This window comes from Ciconia boyciana, chromosome 1 (assembly GCF_034638445.1).
Source record: "Ciconia boyciana chromosome 1, ASM3463844v1, whole genome shotgun sequence".
NCBI lineage: Eukaryota > Metazoa > Chordata > Aves > Ciconiiformes > Ciconiidae > Ciconia > Ciconia boyciana.
This window is the reverse complement of record NC_132934.1, coordinates 15,469,991-15,494,451: the sequence shown is the minus strand read 5'-3', so window position 1 is coordinate 15,494,451 and position 24,461 is coordinate 15,469,991. Positions and strand designations below refer to the sequence as shown.

General features: G+C 39.2%; 2 protein-coding genes across 10 annotated transcripts in view; one reads left to right on the top strand and one right to left on the bottom strand.

The window, feature by feature from the left end:
• SRPK2 (SRSF protein kinase 2) overlaps positions 1–2,128 on the top strand; it is a 154,548-nt gene extending 152,420 nt beyond the window's left edge. For all 5 annotated transcript variants that reach the window (XM_072859365.1, XM_072859371.1, XM_072859399.1 and 2 more), the window contains one exon: positions 470–2,128. In XM_072859365.1, the coding sequence (XP_072715466.1) occupies positions 470–654 (185 nt within the window). In that variant the 3' untranslated portion in view covers positions 655–2,128. The remainder of the gene's footprint in view (positions 1–469) is intronic.
• A 2,000-nt stretch (positions 2,129–4,128) lies between these two features.
• The window catches only part of KMT2E (lysine methyltransferase 2E (inactive)), a 62,244-nt gene continuing 41,911 nt past the window's right edge, over positions 4,129–24,461 (bottom strand). For 4 of the 5 annotated variants that reach the window (XM_072859323.1, XM_072859332.1, XM_072859341.1 and 1 more), the window contains 14 exons: positions 24,039–24,300; positions 21,614–21,712; positions 20,341–20,505; positions 19,017–19,325; positions 16,798–17,052; positions 16,473–16,617; positions 15,458–15,711; positions 15,251–15,307; positions 13,144–13,707; positions 9,860–10,161; positions 7,741–7,829; positions 7,520–7,639; positions 7,272–7,363; positions 4,129–6,400 (listed from right to left, as the gene is read on the bottom strand). In XM_072859323.1, the coding sequence (XP_072715424.1) occupies positions 4,886–6,400; positions 7,272–7,363; positions 7,520–7,639; positions 7,741–7,829; positions 9,860–10,161; positions 13,144–13,707; positions 15,251–15,307; positions 15,458–15,711; positions 16,473–16,617; positions 16,798–17,052; positions 19,017–19,325; positions 20,341–20,505; positions 21,614–21,712; positions 24,039–24,300 (4,228 nt within the window). In that variant the 3' untranslated portion in view covers positions 4,129–4,885. The remainder of the gene's footprint in view (positions 6,401–7,271; positions 7,364–7,519; positions 7,640–7,740; positions 7,830–9,859; positions 10,162–13,143; positions 13,708–15,250; positions 15,308–15,457; positions 15,712–16,472; positions 16,618–16,797; positions 17,053–19,016; positions 19,326–20,340; positions 20,506–21,613; positions 21,713–24,038; positions 24,301–24,461) is intronic. The other variant, XM_072859348.1, reaches the window with a different exon arrangement.

The window sequence follows — 24,461 nt, the reverse complement described above, 5'->3', positions numbered from 1 at the left end:
TGCTCTGCTGTGTTGTCGGCACGTGCCGCGTAGCGAGGCAGTGACCTGTGTTGTTGAGGCCTCCATCTTAGGATTGGAGAGGTTTTTGTAAGATTTGGGTTTGTTGGCTGACTAAGAGGCAAAGGCCTGCAGTGTTCTTTGCTCATGGTGTGAGCGTGCGTGTGAATGAGTGCCTTTGTGTGCAGCAGACAGAACGAAGACAGCAGGAAAAATCAGAAATTATGCGTACAACAGAGTCCAGGTGTAACATCAGTTTGCTGTAGGAATGATTTATTGGTTTTGACATCGGACAGACTCGTCTCCTTTGAGGACCTCACACAAGCTTGCTATGTGCTGCCCTTCCTAAATAATGATTCTCAGCCTGGTCAAGGTGCTGTGAATGCAGAGTGGGAGAAAAACGAAACAGGAATTAGTTGCTAGCAGGGATAACAGGTTATTTTTCTAATGCCAGTAATATTTCTGTTCGCAGGAGAACTCCGACACATTACTAAGCTGAAACCTTGGAGTCTTTTTGATGTGCTTGTGGAGAAGTATGGTTGGCCTCATGAAGATGCTGCACAGTTTACAGATTTCCTGATCCCTATGCTAGAAATGGTCCCAGAAAAACGTGCTTCAGCTGGAGAATGCCTTAGGCATCCGTGGCTGAATTCTTAGCAGAATCTTCCAGCTGTAAAAAAAAAAAAGCCAGCAACCACTTTCCAATGCATCGGACCTAAATGGTGACTGTCACAAATTCTTTAGCAGGATCACACGTGAGCTGGCTTCAATCCTCAGACCTTTATTTTGCTTGAGGTACTGTTTGACATTTTGCTTTTTGTGCACTGTGTTCTTGGGGAAGGGTAGTCTTTTTGTCTTCAGCTAGTAGTTTACTCACCCACTTTCTTCAGAAAACACTTAACGTGTCTTTAAGCATTGTTTCTTGTGTTGTGTGGCATTCAGATGTCAGATTTTTGAACAAAGGAAACTTCCCCCCATGTGTTTTGGCAAGTTTTGTAACTATTTATGAAAAAAAAAATATTTTAGCTGATGCATATTATATAATTTACAAGCATAAGAAATTTATCAAGTCAGAACTGAGTTATGGCGAGGAATTGTACAATTTTATCTTCTGGCAAAGGGATGTCATCCTTGTATTATAGTGTATGTAAAATGCACCCTGTAAATGTTTATTGCCATTTAAATATGGGACTAGGGACTCAATTTCAGAGTAAAGCGACTAAGTTTTAGAGAGCTTTATAGCAAACCAATTGCATGTAGTGGACTTTAAACTGCTTTAAGGAATTGTGTAAACTTTCTATTCTGTAGCAGTTCCCGTTCATTGGATTTTAAACAAAGTGGCTCTGGTTTACAGGATTTCATTCCCCAAACGGCACTTTAAAGGAAGGCTAGACTTCTTTCTAATAAAGTATGCATTATCATTTAGCACTCCCTTTTAGAACTTTTGCCTATTTTAAGTGCTTTTAAGAAAAGAAAAATAGCAATTTCCCTTACAATGTGATAGTGAAGACATGGTACCATATGGTGTTGCCTTTTTATAAGCACTGTAAGTTGTACTATACCTTAAGAAAAAAAAAAAAAATTAAAAGTTGAGCATGAGAACCACTCTCTGTGTAGAAGTACTGATCTTTTGTAACAACAGCCTGTGCTTGGAGTCAGTTAAGGAAGGATATAGCTGCAGATATTTACAGTGCAGTGGGTAAAACAGTCCGAGAAGCAAGATCATGCTCATTCCATTCATAGCTTTACATGTTTCTAAAAAAAATTGCACTAGCTTTGTTTTTTCCCATAACTAGACATACGGTTGCCCCTTGTAAGTTGCACGCAACAATTACGTGTTTCCTAGGAAAAGAAAAGCTGCATAGGCTGAAGCTTATAGGCAATACAGATTGTAGAATGTACAGTACGGAGGTGTGTTTTGGCCTCTTTTAGAAGTCAGTGGGATGAATGTAAGCTTACTTCTGATCTTCATGTAACTACGGTGCCACTTTTTCTTGACTTTGTCCATATGAAATTTATTCACATGCCTTTGCAATAACTAGATTGTGAGAAGATAGCCCCATGCTGTAACAATAACCAGTTGTTGAGGTGCTTGCAGTTGTCTAATTAAAGTGTTTTGTTTTTTCAGACAGTGTGCTGGTCATTGGAATCTTTGCTAGCCATGACTCCAACCCTTTCTTTGATAGAGGTCTGTCTCGGGGGGGTGGGGTGGGGGTGGGGTTTAAGCCTGGCCAAAGTGAAAAGCAGCTGTGTCAATGTATAAAATACATCAGCTGGTGTAACTCAGAGCGTCCTGGAGGGTAGCGTGGCACAAGGGGCTGTCTGTAAGCAGTTGCTAGGTGAAATAAGACAAAACCAAAAGAGTGTTTCATACAAGGTGTTTAACTACTGTAAACAAGCAATCGATGACGCCATCCCCGATACGCTGGTGCAGCTGCTCATCCAAAAAGAGACTTGCAAAGCCACCACAGAGTGTGACACGCATGCATGGCTCGGGAGAAACTCATCCACGTGCTGAGGCCCTGCCAGCAGCTGGGTTTCAGGACTGCAGGCCTTCAGCCTCTGCTCCCCAGGCACTTCACGCTGGAACTGCTTTTAACGGCCACAAGGGTGACACCAGTGAGAAGGACAATGCCACAATGGACTGCAGAGCTAGAGGTAAAAATTATGTTTGGCTTCACACCTGGACTAGCCACTGGTAGTGCCTGGTTGCTGCAACTAACCAGAAGCTTGTTCTTGAATGCATAGAAAATATGAGCATGTGAATGAAGCACCAGTTCAATGCAAGCCCAGCAAGGTGAGTAACCTTACAGCGTTACCTCTGCCCTTCGCTTGGCTATGGCGATACAGCAACCTGGGGAACCTCGCATAGTACCGCTCCTCTGCAACCCCGTGCGTCTGCCCCTTACACTGCCCCGAGACTGCGCCACGTACAGTGTGTACCTGACATACTCTCTTGTATTTGAGACCATGTAATGATCTACTTGGAGGAGGGTCAGGACCACCAGATTTGAACTGTGGGCTATAGAGGAGGGTGCAGATCTTGTCAAAACCAGTGTCTGAGCTGTAGAATGGGAGGGTTGGGTTGGCTTTTCTGCTGTTGTTGATGGCGTAATCCTGTTCTACTGCAAAACATGGTCTATTCCATACAATGTGCGTTTTGCACAGCCGGCAGTTGTTCAGGGAAGTATTTCTAGTGTACTGCTTTTACTAATAAAATTTTTCAATAATTACAGGCAAATTACAATTGAAAAGTAGCCCCAATGTTTTTCTACATGTTAAAAAGAATTACCACCTTTTTTCCGTGAGTAGGAACAGCCGCTTCCCCTCCTGTCCCATTTCAGGTTCTCTTGCACACTGGTTTTCTTCTCTGGTTCTGAGGTAGAGCCTTCAAGCACAGTCCCGTTGTGGGAGCAGAACTTAGAGCAGTCACTGCTGAGATGCAAGGATGCTATCACACACCAGTTATGGAATAACTCTGCACCTGGTAAGTAAGTGCCACTGCACCATCTTGGCTGCTGCTTTTCAGCAGCAGGAATAAACAACTTCCTTTAATTAAAAAAAATACTGCTATATGGTTCATACTGTTTCATACCTCATTTCAGCACCACTTGCTCAGCTCTCCTTTGATGAGGGTGGGGTGGGCAGGGCTGAGGAAGGCTGCATTACAAATACTATTTAGCTGATTTTTAAGCTTTCTGGGAAGTCTGACAAGGTTTCAGCCCCCCCATGCTGCACTCGTGGGAGGTCCTGAAGATCCACTAGAGGAAAAGGGGAATGTACTGCAGCATGCAGGTGGCACCGTGGTCTGCAACCATGGTCAGAATAACGTGTCTGGTACAGCTTCAGTGCACAACTGTACAGGTAAACAATACTCTGTGTAACACATTGCTACCCACCCGTTAACCCATGGGTAAACTGACATGAGCCCCTGCTCTGCTTGGAGTGATTTTTCCTTGCCTCTAGACTCAGCAGGGGAAATACTCCCCTCCCACAGCCAGTTCTGCATCTGTCTGTGCTACAGAAATAAACCCACAGCTGGAAAGTGCAGGGAAGGGAACAGCCTCACAGGGCCTTTCACATACTTACAGCCACTTCCCTGAAGACATACCACCCTTTCAGGACAAGGAGTTAAAACTGACAGAGTTGTGATTTATTAACATGAATTAAAATGCCCAACCAGTGCTGCAATGTGACAGTATATTAAAAAAAATTAAAGATCATATACTGTACTACTTTCACAAAGATCACACTTTTTTTGCAAAAGACTTATTATATACAATACTATATCAAATGAAGGAAGCTTTAAGCAATTTTACAAGCAAAAGAAATACAGTATTTACAGCACTCGTCAGAGACATTAGAAACAGTCTATACATTAAATTACATTTTCTGCAAAGAACTGATGAAACAAAAAGCCATGTCCACACCAAAACTATAAAAATTTGTATTGCATTGTTTTCTATCTCTATGCACACAAAGAACTGTTGACAGAAGAAAATGAAAAAAAAAAGTTGTTAGTGCCATCACTTAGCCTGTGTACTTATTTAATTACATATGTATAAAAGTAATATAGAAAACATTCACTAAATGAATTTAACTGCAACAATAAAATTTTAAAGATTATGCAGCATCAAACCTACTGCCAGAAAAAACAGCTGGAATGTTCACTTACAAAATAAAAAGAAATACCTAATACTGGCTTAACAGCACATTTCAGGAATTTTAAAAAGCAAAAAATGGAAAGAATACAATGACGGAGCACTGGTGTTTGCTTTTATACAAAGTATCATGTACAAGCTTTAAAAAGTACCTTGAATAGGTACATATGATACACAGTTTATATTACAGAACATTTTAAAAATGTTTAGAATTAAAGGGATCCATTTTAGTGCCACCCTGAACCATGGTAATTGTTCTGAAAAGTGGGTGGCACCTGTGCTCTGTGAATGGGGATCTGTCCAGGCACTGGCGATGCCTGCTGTGGCCCCTGCACTCCATGGGGCAGGGTTACGGAGCCAGGGTGCGGGCAGAACCCCGACGCGGTGGGTGTTGCAATACTGTTTGGTCCTTGAGGTTGGATGTGAGGACCCTGACCGGGGAGCGGGCAATGAGGTCCTGTTCCAGCAGGCTGATGTTGAGGTCCAGGTCCTAACGTGGTGTGATGTGGGGCTTGTGAGGAATAGGAGGACACGCTCGTGTGAGCATTTGAAGGAAAATGGGGGGGTCCTTGGTGAGATGGGTGGTGCAACCCTTGTGCTGATGCTGGGTGATGGCCCGAGCCTATAACGTTGGAGGGTGGGGGGGGAGGCGGGGGTGGTGCAGAGTTTACAACATGCTGGTGTTGTGCTTGCAAACCTTGGTGTCCAGTTGAAGGATGGGGAGGTTGGTGGTGGGGGAGAGGACCTGGTGGCGGAGGCGGTGGTGGCAAATGGTGACCAGCAGCTTGAGAGTGAATGTGCGATCCAGGAGCTACTGCCACGGCATGAACTGGACCGACAACGTGTGCTACAGAGTGCTGCTGATGAGTACTTTGCTGCTGTACAAGGTGAGGTCCTGGAGCAGGTGGTGGCGGAGGAGGAGGTGGAGCAGCAGAGGCCGATGCCTGGTGATGAATACTGGGGTTCTGAGACTGCAAAAAATGCCCTGCAGTTACGTGGTGTCCCGGCACCGTTTGCTGACCCGCAGTGCCAGGAAGTGCTTGATTTGGTCCAGATGAAAACACAGTCTGTTGGGGGATGCTGCCCTTCAGCTGACTGTAACTCTGAAAGTTTCCAGAGGGCTGCTGGTTTTGATAGTAAGTAGAAGAAGGGGGTGGGGGGGGCGGGGGAGGTGGTGCGCTGCTGTTCAAATTTTGTTGGTTAAACTGGCTGTAAGAAGCTGAAGATTGTCCCGAAGTTGTCTGAGTAAAGAGGGGTCCGCTAGCCTGCTGCTGATTACTAGGCTGAAGGGTTGGTGCTGTCGGGTAGAAGTTTCGGTGTGTTTCCCTCTGGGGCGTTCCAACTTGAGGTGACTGTGGATGATGAGGTCTGTATGGAGATCCCAACTGCTGTGAGTGAGGCTTTGGTGAAAGATAACCGTGCTGCACAGGCGCGTGAGGGGTAGACGGCTTCGGGGGATTTTCTACGTGAGGGGAAGGGGGGCAATGCAGCTTCAAAGGTGCAGAAGGCAACTTCTGTGAATGTGACAGTTGCTCAGCAGAACTGCGCAGATGTGATTGAGATGGATGATTTTTTGAAAGTGCTTGGACGTTGTTTGTCAGCTGTTTTTGTTGCAGCTCAGATTTTGGATGATTCGCACTTTCAGCCTCAGGTGCATTAGCTGCAGTTTCCCAGTGCGAATCTGGTTTTGTGGGTGTTTTCCCAAGTGACTGCGTTGAAACTACAGGACTTGGTGAAGAGGGCTAGAATGAAAGTCAGTCAGTCAGTGCAAAACACTCAAAATACTCAACTACACATGCATTAGAATGAAAAGAACTTCTCGGAATATTGTTCTCTCCCCCTGATGGTGAAAAATGTTGAGGCACAGAATATATATTTGGTGTAAGAAAAACAGCGACTGTAGAAAGCTTAAACTTGGTATGATGCTATTTTAGCAAGTATATATCAATCATTCTTGAGAGTCAAAGACTAGCAAGTGTATTTTAAAGTAGTAACAGAAATATGACCCATAAGGTCAAAGTCAGAATCTGTTATTTGTTAAAGTTTTAGATTTCTGAGTCAGAAAGAAATAATTCCAGTCAAGACCATTTACAAAAATAAAGCCCTTTTTAGAGTGAACATTTTAAAACTGGCATACTGCAAGCAAACAGACTAAACACTGCACCTGAATTACTTCACTTAACACTGTACAGGCAGCTGCTCAACATCTTTCTCCTTATCAGTGCCTCTACCTAACATGGCACAAGCAAGCTCCTCTGAAGGTGAGAAGTACATAAATCACGGTAGTACTGCCCGCTCTTCAGCATTCAGCCTGCAGAACTGCAGTGATACCGACTCCACTGATACAATCTCTTCTGTGTCTACACAATAGAAATAGGTATAGCTACTGAAAGAACAGAACGTACACCAACTTTTTAGCGTGTATGGACTACCACCAATATTCTCACAAATGTTTACCTATGTTAAATTACTGCAGGTAGGTGAACATGCCTGGCATACGTAACCTAAGCAGTAAATCACGAGATTAACATTTTTTTAAGATAAATCAGACATGTATGTACATATTCATATGAATATTACACAACACACACGCAAACACACACTGTGCATTACCTTGCTTGCTTTTGACGGACTCTTACAAGTTTTCTGTGAAGTATCTGGGGACGGACATTCAGAAGTAGGCTCTGGATTTTCAGGATCAGGTTCTACAGACATAAATCAGAGATAAATGTAAAAGTGTGAAAATCAAGTCTTTTGCAAAGATCACTAAGCACTTTATATTTGACTTTAAATGAGCTATTAAAGTTGTTGCAAGAGACTTCAATATGTCAAGTGTCATACAAGGTCATCTGCTTACTGACCTTCCATAAATTCAGTGAAAGAAGGGACCTTAAGCTGCAACTGGGAAATGAGATTTGAATGAGATGAAGGTGGAGACTGAACATGAGACGGTGAGCATGGGCTACAGGGTGATTCTCCCCCTACAGATGAAGCAGACCCAAACACAGTATTAGAATGATTACGGACTACCATGGGGGAACTGGTTAGATTTGTCTACCTTCGACATCGTAAATCAACTCACCACTGTCCTTGTCTTTCCTATGATCACTGAGAAGTAAAGCTCGCTGATAACTTCGTTCTCTCACTTGTTCCACAGAGGTTGATGCAGTCCTGGAAGAGAGAGGCACGTTAACTTAAGAGGATGTATGTACTCCCACGGACCAAATTTAGGACAATGTATATGCAAATACTGGGTCAGAGAAAGTTTAGTGTTGACTGCCTGTAAGAGCCAAACAACTGGCTGTACATAAGCAATGTGATTTGTTAAGTATTTTGTATCTATTGTTTCCCACTTTAAATATATCGATTTCCTGCAACCGTGTTACACTACAAGAACTGACAAGTCCTCTTAATATGGAAACATCATCTGTAGAACTGTAGGGTTTTTTTTTTCTTTTTCTAAACAGTTGGAAAGTCAAAAACTACACTCAAAAAAATAAAGGTTGCAGGTACTGCTTCATATTCTCCATTTGTAGAAAACTGTCTTCTTCCAAAGCTGGAAATAGGGGTGGTGGTGTTGTTGGTTTTTTTTTTCTTTTTTTAAGAATTTGCTCTTTAATACTAGATCCACAGTTGTAAATGCTGCACAACCACAAATATATCTCTGTTTAAGCTTCTACATTTAATTTGCCAGATAGCAGGTACGAAACAACAGTCATATCTTCTCTCTTATAATCAATTACATCTGACAATCACCATCTGATCAAGAACAACATAAATGACAGCACTCTAAAAAACTCAATTTTTCTTTCAGGGAAGAACATACAGCATTACTCTACAATACTGGTGGTACTAAAATTTTGGTGCTGTCTGCAGGATTACTGCAAAGATTTACTAATAAATTCTTCTCTGCTCAGCCTGTTCTCCACATTCTTTACTTACAACATAGTACACTGGTTTCTGCACAGTGAACTTACAGCCCCTTTTCAGTGAAACTTTGAAGACTGCACTTACGTTCTCCCTTCAATTGGCTCTACAAAATCCTTCTATTCTGGAATAGCTGGAGCATCTGAGCAGAAGCATGTTCAACTCCTCAGCCCATGTTCATCCCCCACAGTGTTAGGCCTTCACTACAGCATAAAGAACATCTGCAGGGTTTATTTTGTGCTAGTAACATTTTGGAGACAGTGTTACCAGAGCTGACCATCTACCTTAAGGCTACCAAAAATGCAGTGGAAAGTGTTGTGCAATGTTTATACAGACTGCAGTCATTCTATCTCATGAGCCTTCACACTCATGCCCCTCCCCAAGATTTTTGGTTGTTGGAATATCTGGCATGGCATCCCACAGAGTGTATTGTATGCACACAGGGGAACCACTTCATCATCATCAACAATGATGCAAGTATCACCACACACTCTCTACCTGAGCAGAAGGAACCGTTAGGCAGACTGCATGCAGCCCTGCACACTGCACTTAAGCAACAGCAAACACCACACACTCCAGCCAAATCACTGAAAAACAGACTTCCTGAAGTCTTCTAGAAGCTTTTGCTAATCAATACAGATTATTCTCCTGTTCCACCCTTCTTCCCTACAGTACTTTTGGAAAAATTTTGAGATTTAAGATGAAAAGTACTCTCCTCAGGCCACAGACAAAGCAGTGGAGGTACAAGGACATGAGTGCAGAGCCACGGTCATGCCGAGAATCGGACTCAAACCTCTCACAGCCATTACAGCATCCTCTCCATCCTACTGCTGCTCCCTCCTCCACACACCTCAGCAAGCACACGCAGCCCAACTTGTGCAGTGGTGGAAGGAGCACGCCTACTCACTGATGCCATTTTCTACAGATTTACAACTTTACTTCACCTACGCAATTTTATAACCTACAGAACTAGGCAGCTTGTCTTGCTCAAACCAGTACCTATTTTGTTCTTAGAAAATAAAAAAACAAAGTGGAATGAAAGTAAGTTAACCAGTATCTTAGGGGTAATTTTTCATATATCCTAGTCTTTATGAGGTATCTGCTGTATTTCTGAGGAAAGAGGTAATACAACTCTTTACTAATCTGAAAGGAGGGCTTCCAATCAGTAATCTGCAACTGCATTCTTATCAACGAAAACTAGATTTCAAACAGCCAAGACTTAGAATTAAGCAAATAATTCTTCAGCACTTTAGTCCTATAGTTTCGTGGCTTACCACTGAACTTCTGGTTCATTCTTCTCACTGGAAGAAGATTCCTTAATTGCACAGTTGTTGCCAACATCTTCTGGAGCTGCATTATAAACAGTAGTTGGCAGTGGTAAAGGCAGGCTTGCAGTGTTATCAGTTTGCTCCCCATTTTCACCACTGTTGTTATACCCATCATTAGCACCGTTGTTACTACTAATATTTCCTCCACCAGCAGCATGAGGAGATACAGTAACCAGGGGGAAGTTTTCTGTCTTTGAGCCACTTTTTCTAGCTTCTCGTTGTCTCTTACGGTATTCTAATAAGGATACCTATGGAGAAAACAAACAAACAAAACAACCAAAACAAACATTAGAAGGGAAGTTTACTTGTTTCCTTTTGGACACTTTCAATTAAGTGTATTCTTTCAGTAAGCCATACCATTTACTTGGTTCTAAAAGAAAATGGGGGTAGATTAATTGAAGATATTTCACACATCTGCAGTGAATTTACAGAGTACTGAGCAACTAAGGACAATCTAAAGAAAAGCTTCTCCCAAGTGAAGGAAGTATGCATTTTGCCTCAGGGAAGAAGCAGATGACAACACAGGTCAGCAAAAGATTTGCTGCTAAAGTCATACTGTAGGTTGAAGCTCCAAGGGACTTTACAGTTTCTTCTGGAACTGCAGCATTAGTAAGAATATACTGATATAGTAAAGATAACTTTAAGAGATGTCACACCCTGCTCTGAGTCCCTTGTAAGGAAAACCCACCATGCTGCTTCTTCACTCTACTGCATAACTCAAAGGATTCTCTAAGCATTTCATACATTCTTCTTAACATACAGAAGTCACAATTTAAACTTTCATTATTTTTGCAGTTTATTTTGAATTTGTGTCTTTACTGCACTCTAAGAGAGACTGATTAAGAACGTATTTTAAAGCTAATTCCAAGTAAAGTTTATTACCAAAAACAATGACACATGAAAGGAAAAGTGGTTTCTACTTTATCTATATATATATATGTATATATAAGCACTACACAGAAGCTTCTATAGAATAGAAAACTGTTTAAATGTCAGTAAGTTATCTTCAGTGAGAAAAAGAAATTTTCCAATGTTTTCACCATGTATCTTCAGGATTTGAAGCAGAAAGCTGAAATACTGACCTTCAGACCTACTTTATTCAGTAAGGAAACTAGTTTGGTGGAAATTACATTTAATGTCTTTATATCTTTTCTTTTAGTTATCAGCAACCTACTCTGAACCATATAGCATCCAAACCAAGAAACTAAAATGCAATAATGAAAAAAATTCACATTTAACTGGCTTAGTCCTCAATAAAAGCAGACATCCATTTCTACACAGAGAAACCAAGGCAGCCTGCTTTGTTTGCAGTCCTAGGGTTTTTTGTTTTGTTTTTAAATGTTTCTATCCATTAAAGAGTCAACTATATGTCAGGGTAAGAACAGTTAAAAATATTTGATTTTTCATAAAATAAATTTTAGGCTAAGAACTGATCTTGCTTTGGAACAATTTATATTATTTCCACATCACAAGACCGGGATCCCTTGAAGAATATTGCTTTAAGGAAAGCTTAAGTGTTAAGAACAGATGAAATCTCTGCAGTGTGGCCACTACATACAGGGCTGTATTGAAATGGGATGAACTTGTACAACGGTGAGAGAAAACAGAGGAGCAAATGCCCACACAAATGTTGAAATATGGAAAAACCTCCTGTAAGATCTGCATAAGGACATTCATGTCTTACGTGATCCTAGGGAAAGGCTTCTATTATTCTCCCACAAGATTCCTGAATTCTCACCTTCTCCTTAGGTAAGATTCCCCCCCCCCCCCCTTTTACACTGTAAAAGGTTGCCTTTTCTGTGTGTCCCTGGAAAGCCTAAATCCTATTCTTTCAGGGGTACAGCTACAGTTTTCTCTGGTTGTTTCTTCAAATGGGGACTTTTAGACAGGAATCCTGGGGGGTGGGTGGCAGGGGAAAGCCACACCCTTTTTCATTTAGGGATTAGCATAGCATAAGCCCTCAGCAGAAACAACATGGAACAATCCTTGTCAGAAAGAGAAAGGGTTAACTGAGGCACTAAGAGTTGCTGGGATTTAAAAAGAAATTGCTTTAACCTTCAGACAGAGAAGAATATGAAGCTACAGAAATTTTGGCTTACGGGTTTTTTTGGCTTTGCCAAAACAGCAGGGCTACACGCTGGGATCTATAAAATTCCCAGCGTCAAGACCAGGTAAGAGCAGAGCTCCTACCATCTTGCTTCGGTTATGACTCAGTTTGCAGAAAAGTAAACAAAAATCCAGTTCTGATGGAGAACTTCTGAAGGAAGAATCCTGAGTGCTCCCTAGGAGGATGCCCTCAGAATGCAGGGGAGCAGGCATGTACAAGGGGGGTGCAATGGGATGAAAACCCAGAACCCCATTGTACACGCATGTACACACACAGAATATGCCCCCCCCCCCACCCCGATCATGACTTCCATAGAGAAAATAAATCACATCTTTCAAACAAGAAAGATTACTACAGCCTGTTATGAGACAGAACTGGCAAACTGCTGCATTGGAGACTACTGCCTTCCCTGTTTGTCATCCTTTCTGCAAGGAGCAAAGGGAGTCTAACCTGACAGTAAAGGGCAGTCAAAGGCAGTTACACAGGGTAACTTCAAATTCTGGTTCAAGTTGCCCATGACCACACAACTTACCTACAAGAACTGTTTCATGAGAGTAGCAAATTCAGATTGTGCTAATTTTTCAAACATGGTATTTTATAAAAAAAACAAATTAAGCCAAGAAAAAGATTTCTTGGAACTAAGAACTTCTGTGTAGTTCTAACAATGAAACCAAGATACCATAAGTATATAAAAACTGGAATTTTAAAGTCTCAGCATAATAAATCTGTCAGTGCAATTTCTTGCAGTAATTCTTAACAAATGTTCACAGTATATGATCTCCATGATGCTAGTATATATTCTGTATAATAGAATATTGTACTACTTGGCAGCACAAGCAACCATTTTTAAACCTGAAAAGCAATTATTTATTGAGCAATTCATTTAAGACTCATATGAAACAAAAGTGAATTTGTATCTATTACTTGGAAAAAATAAATTTACTAATGGGTGTATGCAGCTTTACTGTTTGCTCTTCACTATTTCCCCTGAATAATGTCTACTACATTGTAGTATCTAAAGATGAGCCATCAGTTGTTGTTTATTATATTATGGTTCTTTCTGTTATAGAAATGTCATTAGCAGACTACGTAACACAGACCAAACGATTCTTAAAATTACAACCTTTTTCTTTTGTGGAGGATTCTGGGGTGTGCAATTTCCATCCATCAAGTTGTCGTTATTGACAGTCCTTCCAAAGCCAGATGCAATTCCATCTTCTGAAGTACAAAAAACAGATGCTTCCATGAACATGCCTCTAGCATCGTCTTGAATCAGGCACTTTGACTCGCTTATCCTGAATCCACCTCCTACCTCCAACTGATGTGAAGGGGTCAAGTCCCTCAAATTAGAATTCATTGAGAAATTTACACCTGTCCTGTCGGGACTTTTTACCCAGGAAGAATAAACTGTGCCCCGTCCACAATGAGCAGTTTCTAACTGGCTGTTTGAATCAGTCCTATCATGTGTAGGGGCTTCCAGGTTTTTATGCAGTGCACTTTGCTCAATTACTTCGAGTCCCAGCTGGAGGTCTGACACAGATTCCATTTCTCCAGTGCACTGCCGTGTGACATCAGTCCTATTCCTTGGACTAGAATATCCAATAGTCTTTATTTCTTGCAGGCCCATTTCTGTCAGGTTGGAATTTCTGAAAGAATTCAGTGCTAGAATCGATGCTCTGTCATATCCCTGTGTGAAGAAAAAGCATGTCAACTATTTTTCCATACTGCAACAAAACTGCAACTATTCTGACATTCAGCTGTGCCTTTAAGGGGGATTAAAGGCCTTCCAGTACCCAGAATTTATCTATTTTTAAGAGACAGTTTTACACCCAGACACTTATTTCTACTATTGCCATAGATTAGGTAAAAGCATTTTAATAAAATGCACATTAACCAAAGCCAAAATAAACTTTAAATGCCAGGTTTTATTTATGACTGGCAGAGGAAGGGGAGTAGTGTCAACAAGAGCAAGTCCCTGGCCCAGAAGTTACAAAGCACTTGTTTCGATTCAACATAAAAGGCACCCTCAGTGTCAAAACATTTATTGACACTTTAGAATTCTAAGACAATATTAAAACCAGTATTCTGTAGAAGGGGACAAAAGTGTTCTTAAGCTATAGAGACTAACTTTTGTACTTCTTAAAAATGTATTAACCATGAAAATCCCAGCACATGGGTTTTTAAATCCATGGCTGGAAGTATCTTTTCCAAACGAACATGTTCTAAGGTTTTCATTAATCCTTTTAAAATTATTTGTATTACAAAGCAAAAGTTCCTAAGTAAAACCCCCTCTTTGAGTCAGATAAACATTAAAATATTAAACTACAGCCATTTAGAAGTAATTGTTAAATTCAGTTGATAGCTATGAGCGTAAGAAAATTTGTGTGTATTTCAACATTTGTTAAGATTTCGACCCAAAAAAAACCCCAAACCAAACACATATGTGCTTAACTCCCAGGGGAGAGTATTTGGGTCATTTATTTACACGACTCACCAGAAATGAAAGTCTCCCTTAGTATAACCTGCTAAATCTTTTTATTGTTACTTATTTTTACCTATTCCTTTTCGGTGCCATTAAGCTTACAGTTCAACACCTTTACGCAAATTGTGTCGTTACCACACTGAATTCAAGCTCCAGCTTGCTGTGGAACGTTTCAGGGCCGAGGGGTCACCATGGGAGTTCTCATTTCAGAGCCACGCTGCTCTCTAATGGCCTGGCCACTAGCCTCAGCCCCGCAGCGGGACACATCCACCCCCCGGGCTGGGAGCACCCGGGCACATTCTGTCAGCACTTGCTGCACCTGAACTAATCCACCTAAACCCATTTATTACCTTTCTGCTCTGTGCTCTCACTCCGAGCATAATTAGGCTCAACAAAAACAATTAAGAGATGCTGGTAACAAGGATAAATGTTAATTTAAATCTAACTACAGCCTGAAAAGCACAAGTGGTGTTTTTCTGTTCTTATCTATAAATTGCAATAGTTACTCCTTTCCATGACAGCCATCAGGATTGTTAAGTGATACAGAAAAAGAGGAGAGAGAAACCAGTTTAAAATAGAAAATGAAATAGGTAAAGTGGAAATATACAATAATAAGCAAGTAAAACCTGCAGGGAAGCCACCCTCTACATTCCAGGAAACTTTAAATGGCTGGTGAAAAGCATTTACTAAGAACAGTGCAGCCACACAAGTGCAATCAAGATTTGCAGTTTTTGGCAAATATCCTTACCTCTTGACTGTAAGCTCGCCTTTTTATTTCTGGGGAACTATCAGGTGAGGAAATATTCTAAATAAAGAAAAAGAAATTGCAAGTCAATTTCTTTTTTAGCCTGGAGAAACATAAAAGACCCCCTTGTAGCAGGAGTACAAATACTGATTTACACTAGAATGTGTAAACACATTCTCTGAACACACTGAAATTCATTATAAATCTCACCTCAAAGTGCATGGTATTTCCATGTATACATGGAGTTACAGGAGTAACTGGCGAATATATGGGTTTGTAACCATTTCTACAAGCTTCATCTTCTGTTTTTACCCTAGGAGGAGTAGCAAACAATGATGGCTCGGAGGCAGCGATGTCAGCATGAGTTGGTGTGGCATACGGAGAAGGAGTAGGTGTGGAGGTTTCTGAGAATGCAGACTCCAGAAGCTGATAGAGTCTTCGTTTTTTTAGTGGTGTGGTTAGATCTGTGTGTTAAAATTAGAAAAAAGCTAGAAGTTATCTCGATATAGTAATCACTTACACTTGTTTAAATACTTGATGTAATGAAATTACAAACCCCACATTAAAAACTTAGTAAGATTACAAAAATCTCTTAAGGGCAGGCTTCCTGAAAGATGAACACTTAACAGCCTACAGATCTATCAGTAACTGAAATTTGCGTGCTAGGATGATGGGAAGAACTGTCTATGTTTCCAGAAAAGGGAAAGTAAGCTTGTATGCATTTTTAAGACTGTTCAGCTAAAAAGTGGAAATTCCAAGTTCAGGACTGTACACAGGAATAATCTGATATGCTCCATATCCTCACCGAAGTGTGCTTAGTTTTTAGCACATTCCCATTTTGTATTATGCCTAAAAGATTACACAGCTTTTCCCCTGTGCGCAACACAGACCCACTGAATTGAAAAGGAATTCTGAATATATAGAACAGCACTGAAAATGAATTTATAATCTAACCTCTTAATATTCATAGTCAAAAACATTAGCCTTTTGTTGACTGTAAACACTGTGAGATATGGTGGTTACTTACCTAGTATCAATTATACATTAAAGGGGGAAAAAAAAAAAAACAACCACTATGCAACTAAGCATTTCTTTCACATAAAGTATCAGAAAAGAGTGCAAATACCCCTGGAATTTTCATCAACTCATCACTTTAAAAACCATGGTCTTCCACATTTAACTACTTTGACATAGCTCTTTTGTACTGTATTAGTAAAAGCTTCACCTGTTAAGGAACAGCTGTCATTCAGTAATAAAGGACTTTTATTTTCACCATTGATGGCTGGACTTCTAGATCTCTCTTGCGATGGTGAATTAAATCTATCAATCATTGTTGAATTTTCTTCTTCCAAAGCCTGCTTCAACCAGCGCTGTAACAAAACAAGTTCAAATCAGTGACTTAACAGTTTTATGATAAACGTTTTAAAACGCATTGCACATGACAGAATTGGTTTGCCAACCAGCTTTTTTCTGCCTGAATTTGTGCTAGCAAATAAAGACTTATTTTTAATTAATATGCAATGGGGAGCCATAATGAAGAGAAGCATTACCTTCTTACAAGAGCCAGTAATGTTTTCCACAGGTTCTTTTTTCCTCCTCTTTTCTGAAAGGAATGGTGAAGTAAAACGAATATAGTGCTTTGGAGTTGAATAGACATGTGGACTGTAAGTGAGACCTGGTAAAGAATTTAGTTGAGTAGCCAGAACTTCAGGGTCGGTAGTTATGCGTAGAGGCCTTTCTGACAGACTGTCTGCAGGCTTCCCTGTTTTATCACTCTTTTCACTTAACCATTCACTGACCAAGTGCTAAACAGAGAGAGAGAGAAAATTAGTGTTTTATGAGTGTTTTTATCAGTGGCTTTTAGAAATTTTTTAGTCTAATTATTCACCTAGTCAACTGTTACACAAACCAGAAAACAGCTAGTTTCCAGGCTGCAAGTTTAAGAATACACAGGGCAGGAATGAGGACAGTTTAACTGAAATAATAGGGACAGCAAAAGGAATCAGTATAGATTTGCACTACATACAAAAGTTTGTTTTTTTTTTTTTTGTTTGTTTGTTTTTTTTTTTTGGGGGGGGGGTTGGGGGTGTGTGTGTCTGTGTGTGTTTGCTTTTTGGGTGTTGGTTTGGTTTTTTTGTAAACTAACATTTAGTTCTTTTGTATTTAATTCTCACTGAATGTACAAGTGCCCAGATCAACTGTACTTATGATGTGAATTTACTAAAAGAATTCCAAGACAAATTTAAAACTTGTGCCTGAGCACCTAAGCTGAAGGGAAATAGTGTAACGTTAATAGAACAAAGTTAAAGTAAACTCCTCATCAGACTTCCATACTGTCAGGACTGTGCTTCAGTCAATGTGTCAGGCAGACACCTTGAACATTCTTCACTATTGTAGTTGTATTAAATTACAACCCATTTACTAAGGCACACTTATCAAAAAAGGGTATTCTTTCCTAGCTATTTCAGTGTTTTTGAAAAATGTGCCAGTGGATTTTAGTTCCTATTAACTAACCAAGCTAACCTCCTAAATTTTACAATGGTTCAACAAAGTTAAGGACATGCAAAAATAGCACATTAAAAATTACTGAGATGATACTAAGGCTTTAACACCTATCATCATAATATATTTAAATTGCTTGTCTTTTACAAACCTATTTATTAATTTGTTTTTAAAGCAGGACTTTCTCCTCGCTTAGGGTACACTGGGTACAATACAGTGAGACATTTCACAGATGTTTATCCTTAATACTATGAAACAGCAAAAAAGTGCAGTAAAATTCAGACTTCTCAGTTATCTTCCTTCTTTTTTGCTATGCAACATGCAAAAAAGGAAGAAAGATTCTCGTCTCCCCTCTGACAAGAATTTAATAGTGATGCAATAAGCAGTGTTACAGGATGACTCAGGTGCCTTTTGGAAAAAAAAAGTTAAGTATGTTTGGGCATTTAAGATAAAACTATGTGGAAATTGTTGTTGTTCATTTGACAAGAAGTTTCAATCTATTACTTCCTTTCCCTTCCCCTCCACTGAATAAAATTTTCAGAAGAACTTGTAAATTGTGCTGAAAAAAAGTCATTTTTCAATGCAGTCTGTAGAATTTTAAAGCAGAAAGTTTTACTGCTTTATTCACACTTGCAGATTTAAGATTTTTTTTGAGTGTCTTTAAATATTGTGGCATTTCAAGCTTTTTCCAATGCAGTCCAATAAAAAAAAATTAACAACAAAGCTCTAAAGAGAGTAAAGAATCTTCCCTCCAAACATGCACATAAATTTTGAGTGTTTAAATCCATTCACTTCAGAAAAGACATCTCAGAAGTACTAGAAGTTAATTATTTCCTTTGAGATTTCTGTTTGCTATCATTAAAATACCTTCTAAAGCATATGATCAACAAAGGAAGGAAAGGCAAGTTTTATTTCCTTTTTTTTTCCCCTTTTAAATTAACAGCTTTAATTATGTTTTGGTTATGTACATCATTTCAGTCCATTTAGAAAGTACTTCCCTTAGAAAAGATTTGTTCCAAAAGTGTTCTGAAAGATGTATTTTGGAAGTCTCTTAAAATCCAGAATAACTTCTACCAGTGCACGTTACACATACCTTTTTTAATCTCTTAATTTATTACCAGTGAGTGGCTATGTAATGGTGATTTTTAAAGAAATGAGTCAACTTTTTTTTTAAAATCTATATATAGCTGCATACGGATGCAGCATTCTATAAGTTTTTAAAACTGTTAAAGTCCATCCTCTTCTCCCCATCCCTTAAGAGACATACCTTCTTTGTTTTAGGATACTTAGTAGGGCATTTATTAAGTGCTGGAGCTTCTGTTTCAGTAACCATTTCTGTAACAACAGTTTCTGTTTCAGGCTCAGCTACCAGTGCAGCATTCTCAGCTTCATTATGTTGTGAAGTCACTTCCACATCAGGAGAAGACGGCTGGATATCTGAACACATGCTGACAGTTCTGTGTCGTCTGCGTTGTTGTCCAATGTGAGTTCTACTTCGTGAGAAGCTTTTTCTCTGTTTAGCTCTATTAACTTTGGCTGGGGTAGGCTTGGTGGCAGTTTCTTCTTTTGCTGGTTCCTGGTACAGAATAAAAGTCTAGTAAACAGATCCCACATGCATGTAAAGCTATGTATCTTTCTTAAAACGTCAGTTCCCCCTTCCTTTATAGGTCCAAAAAGCCTCTATCTCATTTTTGTTGTTAGAACTAAGAGACTTCACAGGTAGTATTTCTATCCTTCTTCAAAGCAAGCTACATTTCCTGCATTTTCCTCCCAAGCACTTGATATATCATTAGCAGAGTATTCACACACACCAGTCATCGGTCAGATTACCACAGATTTGTGTAAGAACTGCCATACCACGTTCATTCATCCATAAGCTAGAAATCAGCTGCTTACATCATAACGCCTTTCAGTTCAATATCCTTTTTGTAATGTATAGTTTACTAAGTGTTTAGCATTGTCACAAAAGGTACTTAACAGCATGCTGATAGATACTATCCAGGGAAACAACCTGAACTGAGAATGTGTACAAGTATTTGCAAGGTAAGAAGCTTACTACCATCCAGCAACAACAGAGTAAGAAACTGTTTATGAAACATTAAGTATCATCTGCAAGAACCGAGAACAAACAACGCCTTAATAATTCCTTTCCTTTAAAAGAAAAGAAAGGATTATAATATGTTCCTGAATAATCCACTAAAGAAGCAAGTTGTTCTCCACTGGTTATAGAGGGTGCCTAAGGAAAGCCACCTCCTGTGGCTAAAGTCAGCATCAGTAAACACCTCCCATCCTGAACTTCAAAAAGAGACTGAATTATACAGCTGGTGCGTGCGTGCGCACATTTGCATAAACTAATGTAACTGAAACTCCTCATAAACAAATTCTGTACATATTTCCTTGGGGAAAAAAAAACATCAGGAGCTAAAATAATGTCAAATAACTATATAGATTTTGGTCAAATATATTTGAGTTCGGGGGGGTGGGGTGGGGGTGGGGTAGTATTTCATACATCTTAAAGTGCAGCTCGACATCAAAACCAATAAAATATGCCATGTTAAAAGCTAACTTTAAAAAAAGTTCCAGATAACTACCTGGATAAATTCAGCATCATTGAGAATCTGTGCTTCCTTGCATTCTGATTTAACCTCAGTTTTTGCTGTGCTGATTCTTTCCAAAGCCTGTTCTCTTCTTTTTTCTCTTTTTTCTAGTCTGGCAAAAGCTTGCAGGATAGCTTCCATTTTCCGTTCTTCTCTTGTCTGATGGATTTAATAATAATCATGATCAAGTTTCACTCAATCTTTCACATATGTAAATGCACACTTTTTTTTTCCCCTAATATATTGCTCATATGAGTGAATGAGGAAGACAATTTTGCTTTGCCACTGAACCTGCCTCTGTTTGCTTGGTAAAATACAGGCAAACTTGCAATTATTTGCCTGTAAATAACAAGTAATTGTTATTCCCCCCCCCCCCCCCCTTGTAAACTTGAAAAAGGGGGGGGGGGGGGGGGGGGGGGAAAAGCCAGCACATCCTCTGGAGCAAAACCAATACATCCAACAGTGTCTGATGAGAATCATTCCTCAAAAAGCAAGACAAGTTACTGTCGTATGTTAGTATTAGAGCTCATGCTGTCATTCTTCAGATTTTGTATTAAAATACACATTTTACTTGAGCAGATTTTGCTTTCTGATGTCTAATGAACACAAGTCTCATCAATTTTGCTAATGACAGAGTTGTAGGGAATACTGACCAAAAGGAATGTATACCCTACCCTGCTTTATTTTTTTAAGGTCCAGGCAGATGCAGACAGTTTTGGTGCCACCTTGAACTCCACTTACCAGAAGTTCTGTGAGCACGAACAAAAAATGCAAGTTCCAAATATTAGTATTTCATTATGTAACTTGGCCAAGATTTTGATTTCACTAGTAATTTCAAGTATCTCACATTCTGAATGCCTAACAAGAAAAGCACATTTTAAAATGCCAGTTTTTATAATACTGTTCTACCAACCTCTGAAAATTAGGACTCCCAATGCTATCTATAAAATAGCCATTACAAATAACATGCAATAATAGAAGGTGAAAAAAAAATCTAGATGATTTCTATGATGCCTTTTTTAAAGGCAAGAGAAAATTATATACGTTTGATGATAAAAGCAGGTTTTTGTCGGAAAGCAATGATCAAGCCAGATGAAATGCTCTCATATAGCAAGCCTTGCATTTTAAGTTGAAGTTCATGTAAGGATCTGACTTCATATACACTCAGATTCTATAAGCCTACGAAAATGCAGCAATTAGCATGGGAAGAGCAGGTGTCACTAAGTCTTAGTGACAACTTTAGGCAGCTACTTGCTTCCAAACTTACCATCTTCCTTTTCCTTTCTGCAATCTGTTCCTCTGATTCCATTTCTACTTCATTGCTAATGGGGTTTTTTTCTTCTATATCATCAATAAAATCTGGCTCCTGAAAGATGGAAATGACTGCTTTACAGAAGCTCTAGTACTCTTGCAAACTAAGGAAAACTAAAAGCTACACAGAACTAAGAATCCTCAGATGACTACATCAAAAGTAACCATACCAATAAATCAAGACAAAACCTAAGAAAAACTAATATCCACTTGTACCTTTGTATAAACCTGTAAACATCACCTGACTAGATCTTTCCCATTCTGAGCTTAGACATACCTCTATCTTTTTTCTTTAGCATACTGATCTTATTGAGATTTTGGGGTTCCATCCCCACTCCCCCACACCACCAATCAAAAAAAAAAAAAATCAGAATTAAACCTCCAAACCAATAGAAACTTTTGGGCACTAACATTGGCCACTGATCTAGCCACTTTATAATCAGTTAAAGAATTAGGAGCTGTACATTACACACACATTTTTAAAAAGCATTAAGTGAAATAGAGTGAATGTCAAAGGAGATGTTAACAGACAATTACAAAGAAGTTCTTCTCAGCTCAAAAGTATATTCTGTTAAAGTCACATCTTCCATTTAAACTCTCACTGTAGAATCTAATGACAGTGCCATACCATAAGGAAACACAAAAGAGTTAGCTAACTAATAATGGGTTTCTATTAAAAAAAAAAAAAACAAAAACAAAAAGAAAAGAAAGAAACAGTAACTTTAAAAATAGTTAAGTGTTCACTAGTCCTATATGCAACTTCACTTTTACATAAAAGGACTAGACAAAGTTTTTTTAACATTTGTCTTAAAAGTACATTTACATTTTCCCATACACTTTCTTTACCCTAGCATTATATATTTCATCCCAGGAAAAAACTATTAATTGACTTCTATGTTTAAATATGCATTTTAACAGCTTTATTCTTCTCACAATTCCTACTGTTTTAAGTTCAGTTTTGAAAAACAATACGAGTTCTCCTGTGGCTGTTCTATGGCACTGTATATTATGTTAAAAGCTCAGGAGAAGGTTCCAAATACCAGTTATCACTTGTTAAAAACAAAACATGAAACCAAAAACGTCACGTAAGATGAGAAAGTCTAAATGTTGCCTCTAGAGATCATAATTTGTAACAGTCACATGCCATGCTTTCTGGACTGCCAAGCATTTTTAAGCTACTTAGCTACTAAAACCCCAGAACAATTTGATCATCTTATGATAACTGGGGATCAATATGCTCATTTTCACCTTATTTCCTTCACTCTTAAGTGATGTTAAAGGATTAAGAACTTGAGAATGGCTCCCTCCCAGAGTAACTCCTTTCTCTCTGGTCCTAAATTATCATTAAAAAATCATACAAGAAAAAAAAAAATCACCACTACCACCACCCTCAAAACCAAAGAAAAGATAGTTACTAAAGTAACCATCTTCTCATGTCAAATATTTATCTTTAATAACTGCTCTGCAAAATTAAGTTAATCTCATGGATCTCTCCCATTAGTCCTTTGAAACTGACATATTAAAAGAAAGGCTAATTTAAATTTGACTACTATGGTGTATTACCAGGAAGCTTTACCATACTATCCACCTATTATCCAGTATTTAGCTTCAAAACACACCTTCCTCCTCCTGACTCCCCAAACTCTACTTAATCTTCTACACAGAGCTGCAGCCAACACTTAATATTCTGGGCTGAAGTTTTGTTATAGGAGCAGGGCTACTTACTGCTATGTTTAAAATACTATGCTCCTGAGCAACATATGCAACTAACCAAAAGACACTTCAGGGTGGACTGGGAGCTCCCGAAAGCATGACACAAGGCTATCACATTAGAGATCCACAAAGAAATTCAGAGGAAAAATGTATACTTAAAACTGGTACGGGAACCAACATATCTTTAAATACAATCAAATATTATGGGGACAAACTTTTTAGCAGGGCCTGTTGTGACAGGACAAGGGGTAATGCTTTTAAACTAAAAGAGGGTAGATTCAGACTAAATACAAGGAAGACTTTCTTACAACGAGGGTGGTGAAACACTGGCACAGGTTGCCCAGAGAGGTGGTAGATGCCCCATCCCTGGAAACATTCAAGGTCAGGTTGGACAGGACACTGAGCAACCTGATCTAGTTATAGATGTCCCTGCTCTTGCAGGGGGGTTAGACTAGATGACCTTTAAAGGTCCCTTCCAACCCAAACCATTCTATGATTAAGGAAAACTGAAAATAGTGTAAAAAATTCTAAACAGCTTATCCATCATTATGATTTTTGGTAAGTCTCCATACCCCTTTTCAGTGACTTGTTAAAATTCCTTTAATAACTACAAAAGGAGAGTATCTGTGTTTAAAAGCTCTTCTTTCTGATTGTCTTTGTGTCAATACCTGATTATTAGAAATGGACAGCCTGAGGGGAGAGAGCTTTCTCTGTTTATTATCTGCGATTTTCATTTTGGTGGCTGCTCCTTCACAGTCCAATGTGATGTTCTGATTTTGAGTCTCCTTTTCTCTTGAAACATCTTTCTCTTTCTTCCCCTTTTTCCTTCTAGTTTCATATCCAGTATTGATGTTTTCTGTAGGCTCAGAACGTCTGAGAACTGGACATTCAGGATTTTCTTTGAGGCAAGCACAATCCACTTTGTATTTACTAGAAGTAATTAAATGCAAGAAGGTGTATTTTGATTAGGCTGTAGAGCAATGAGTCTTTTCAATACTAAATCACATAAGCTGATACATTTCACATTAAACATCTGCTATGATGCAAACCAACCATATTAAAAGCAGCTGACTCAAGTTTTCACCAAGATA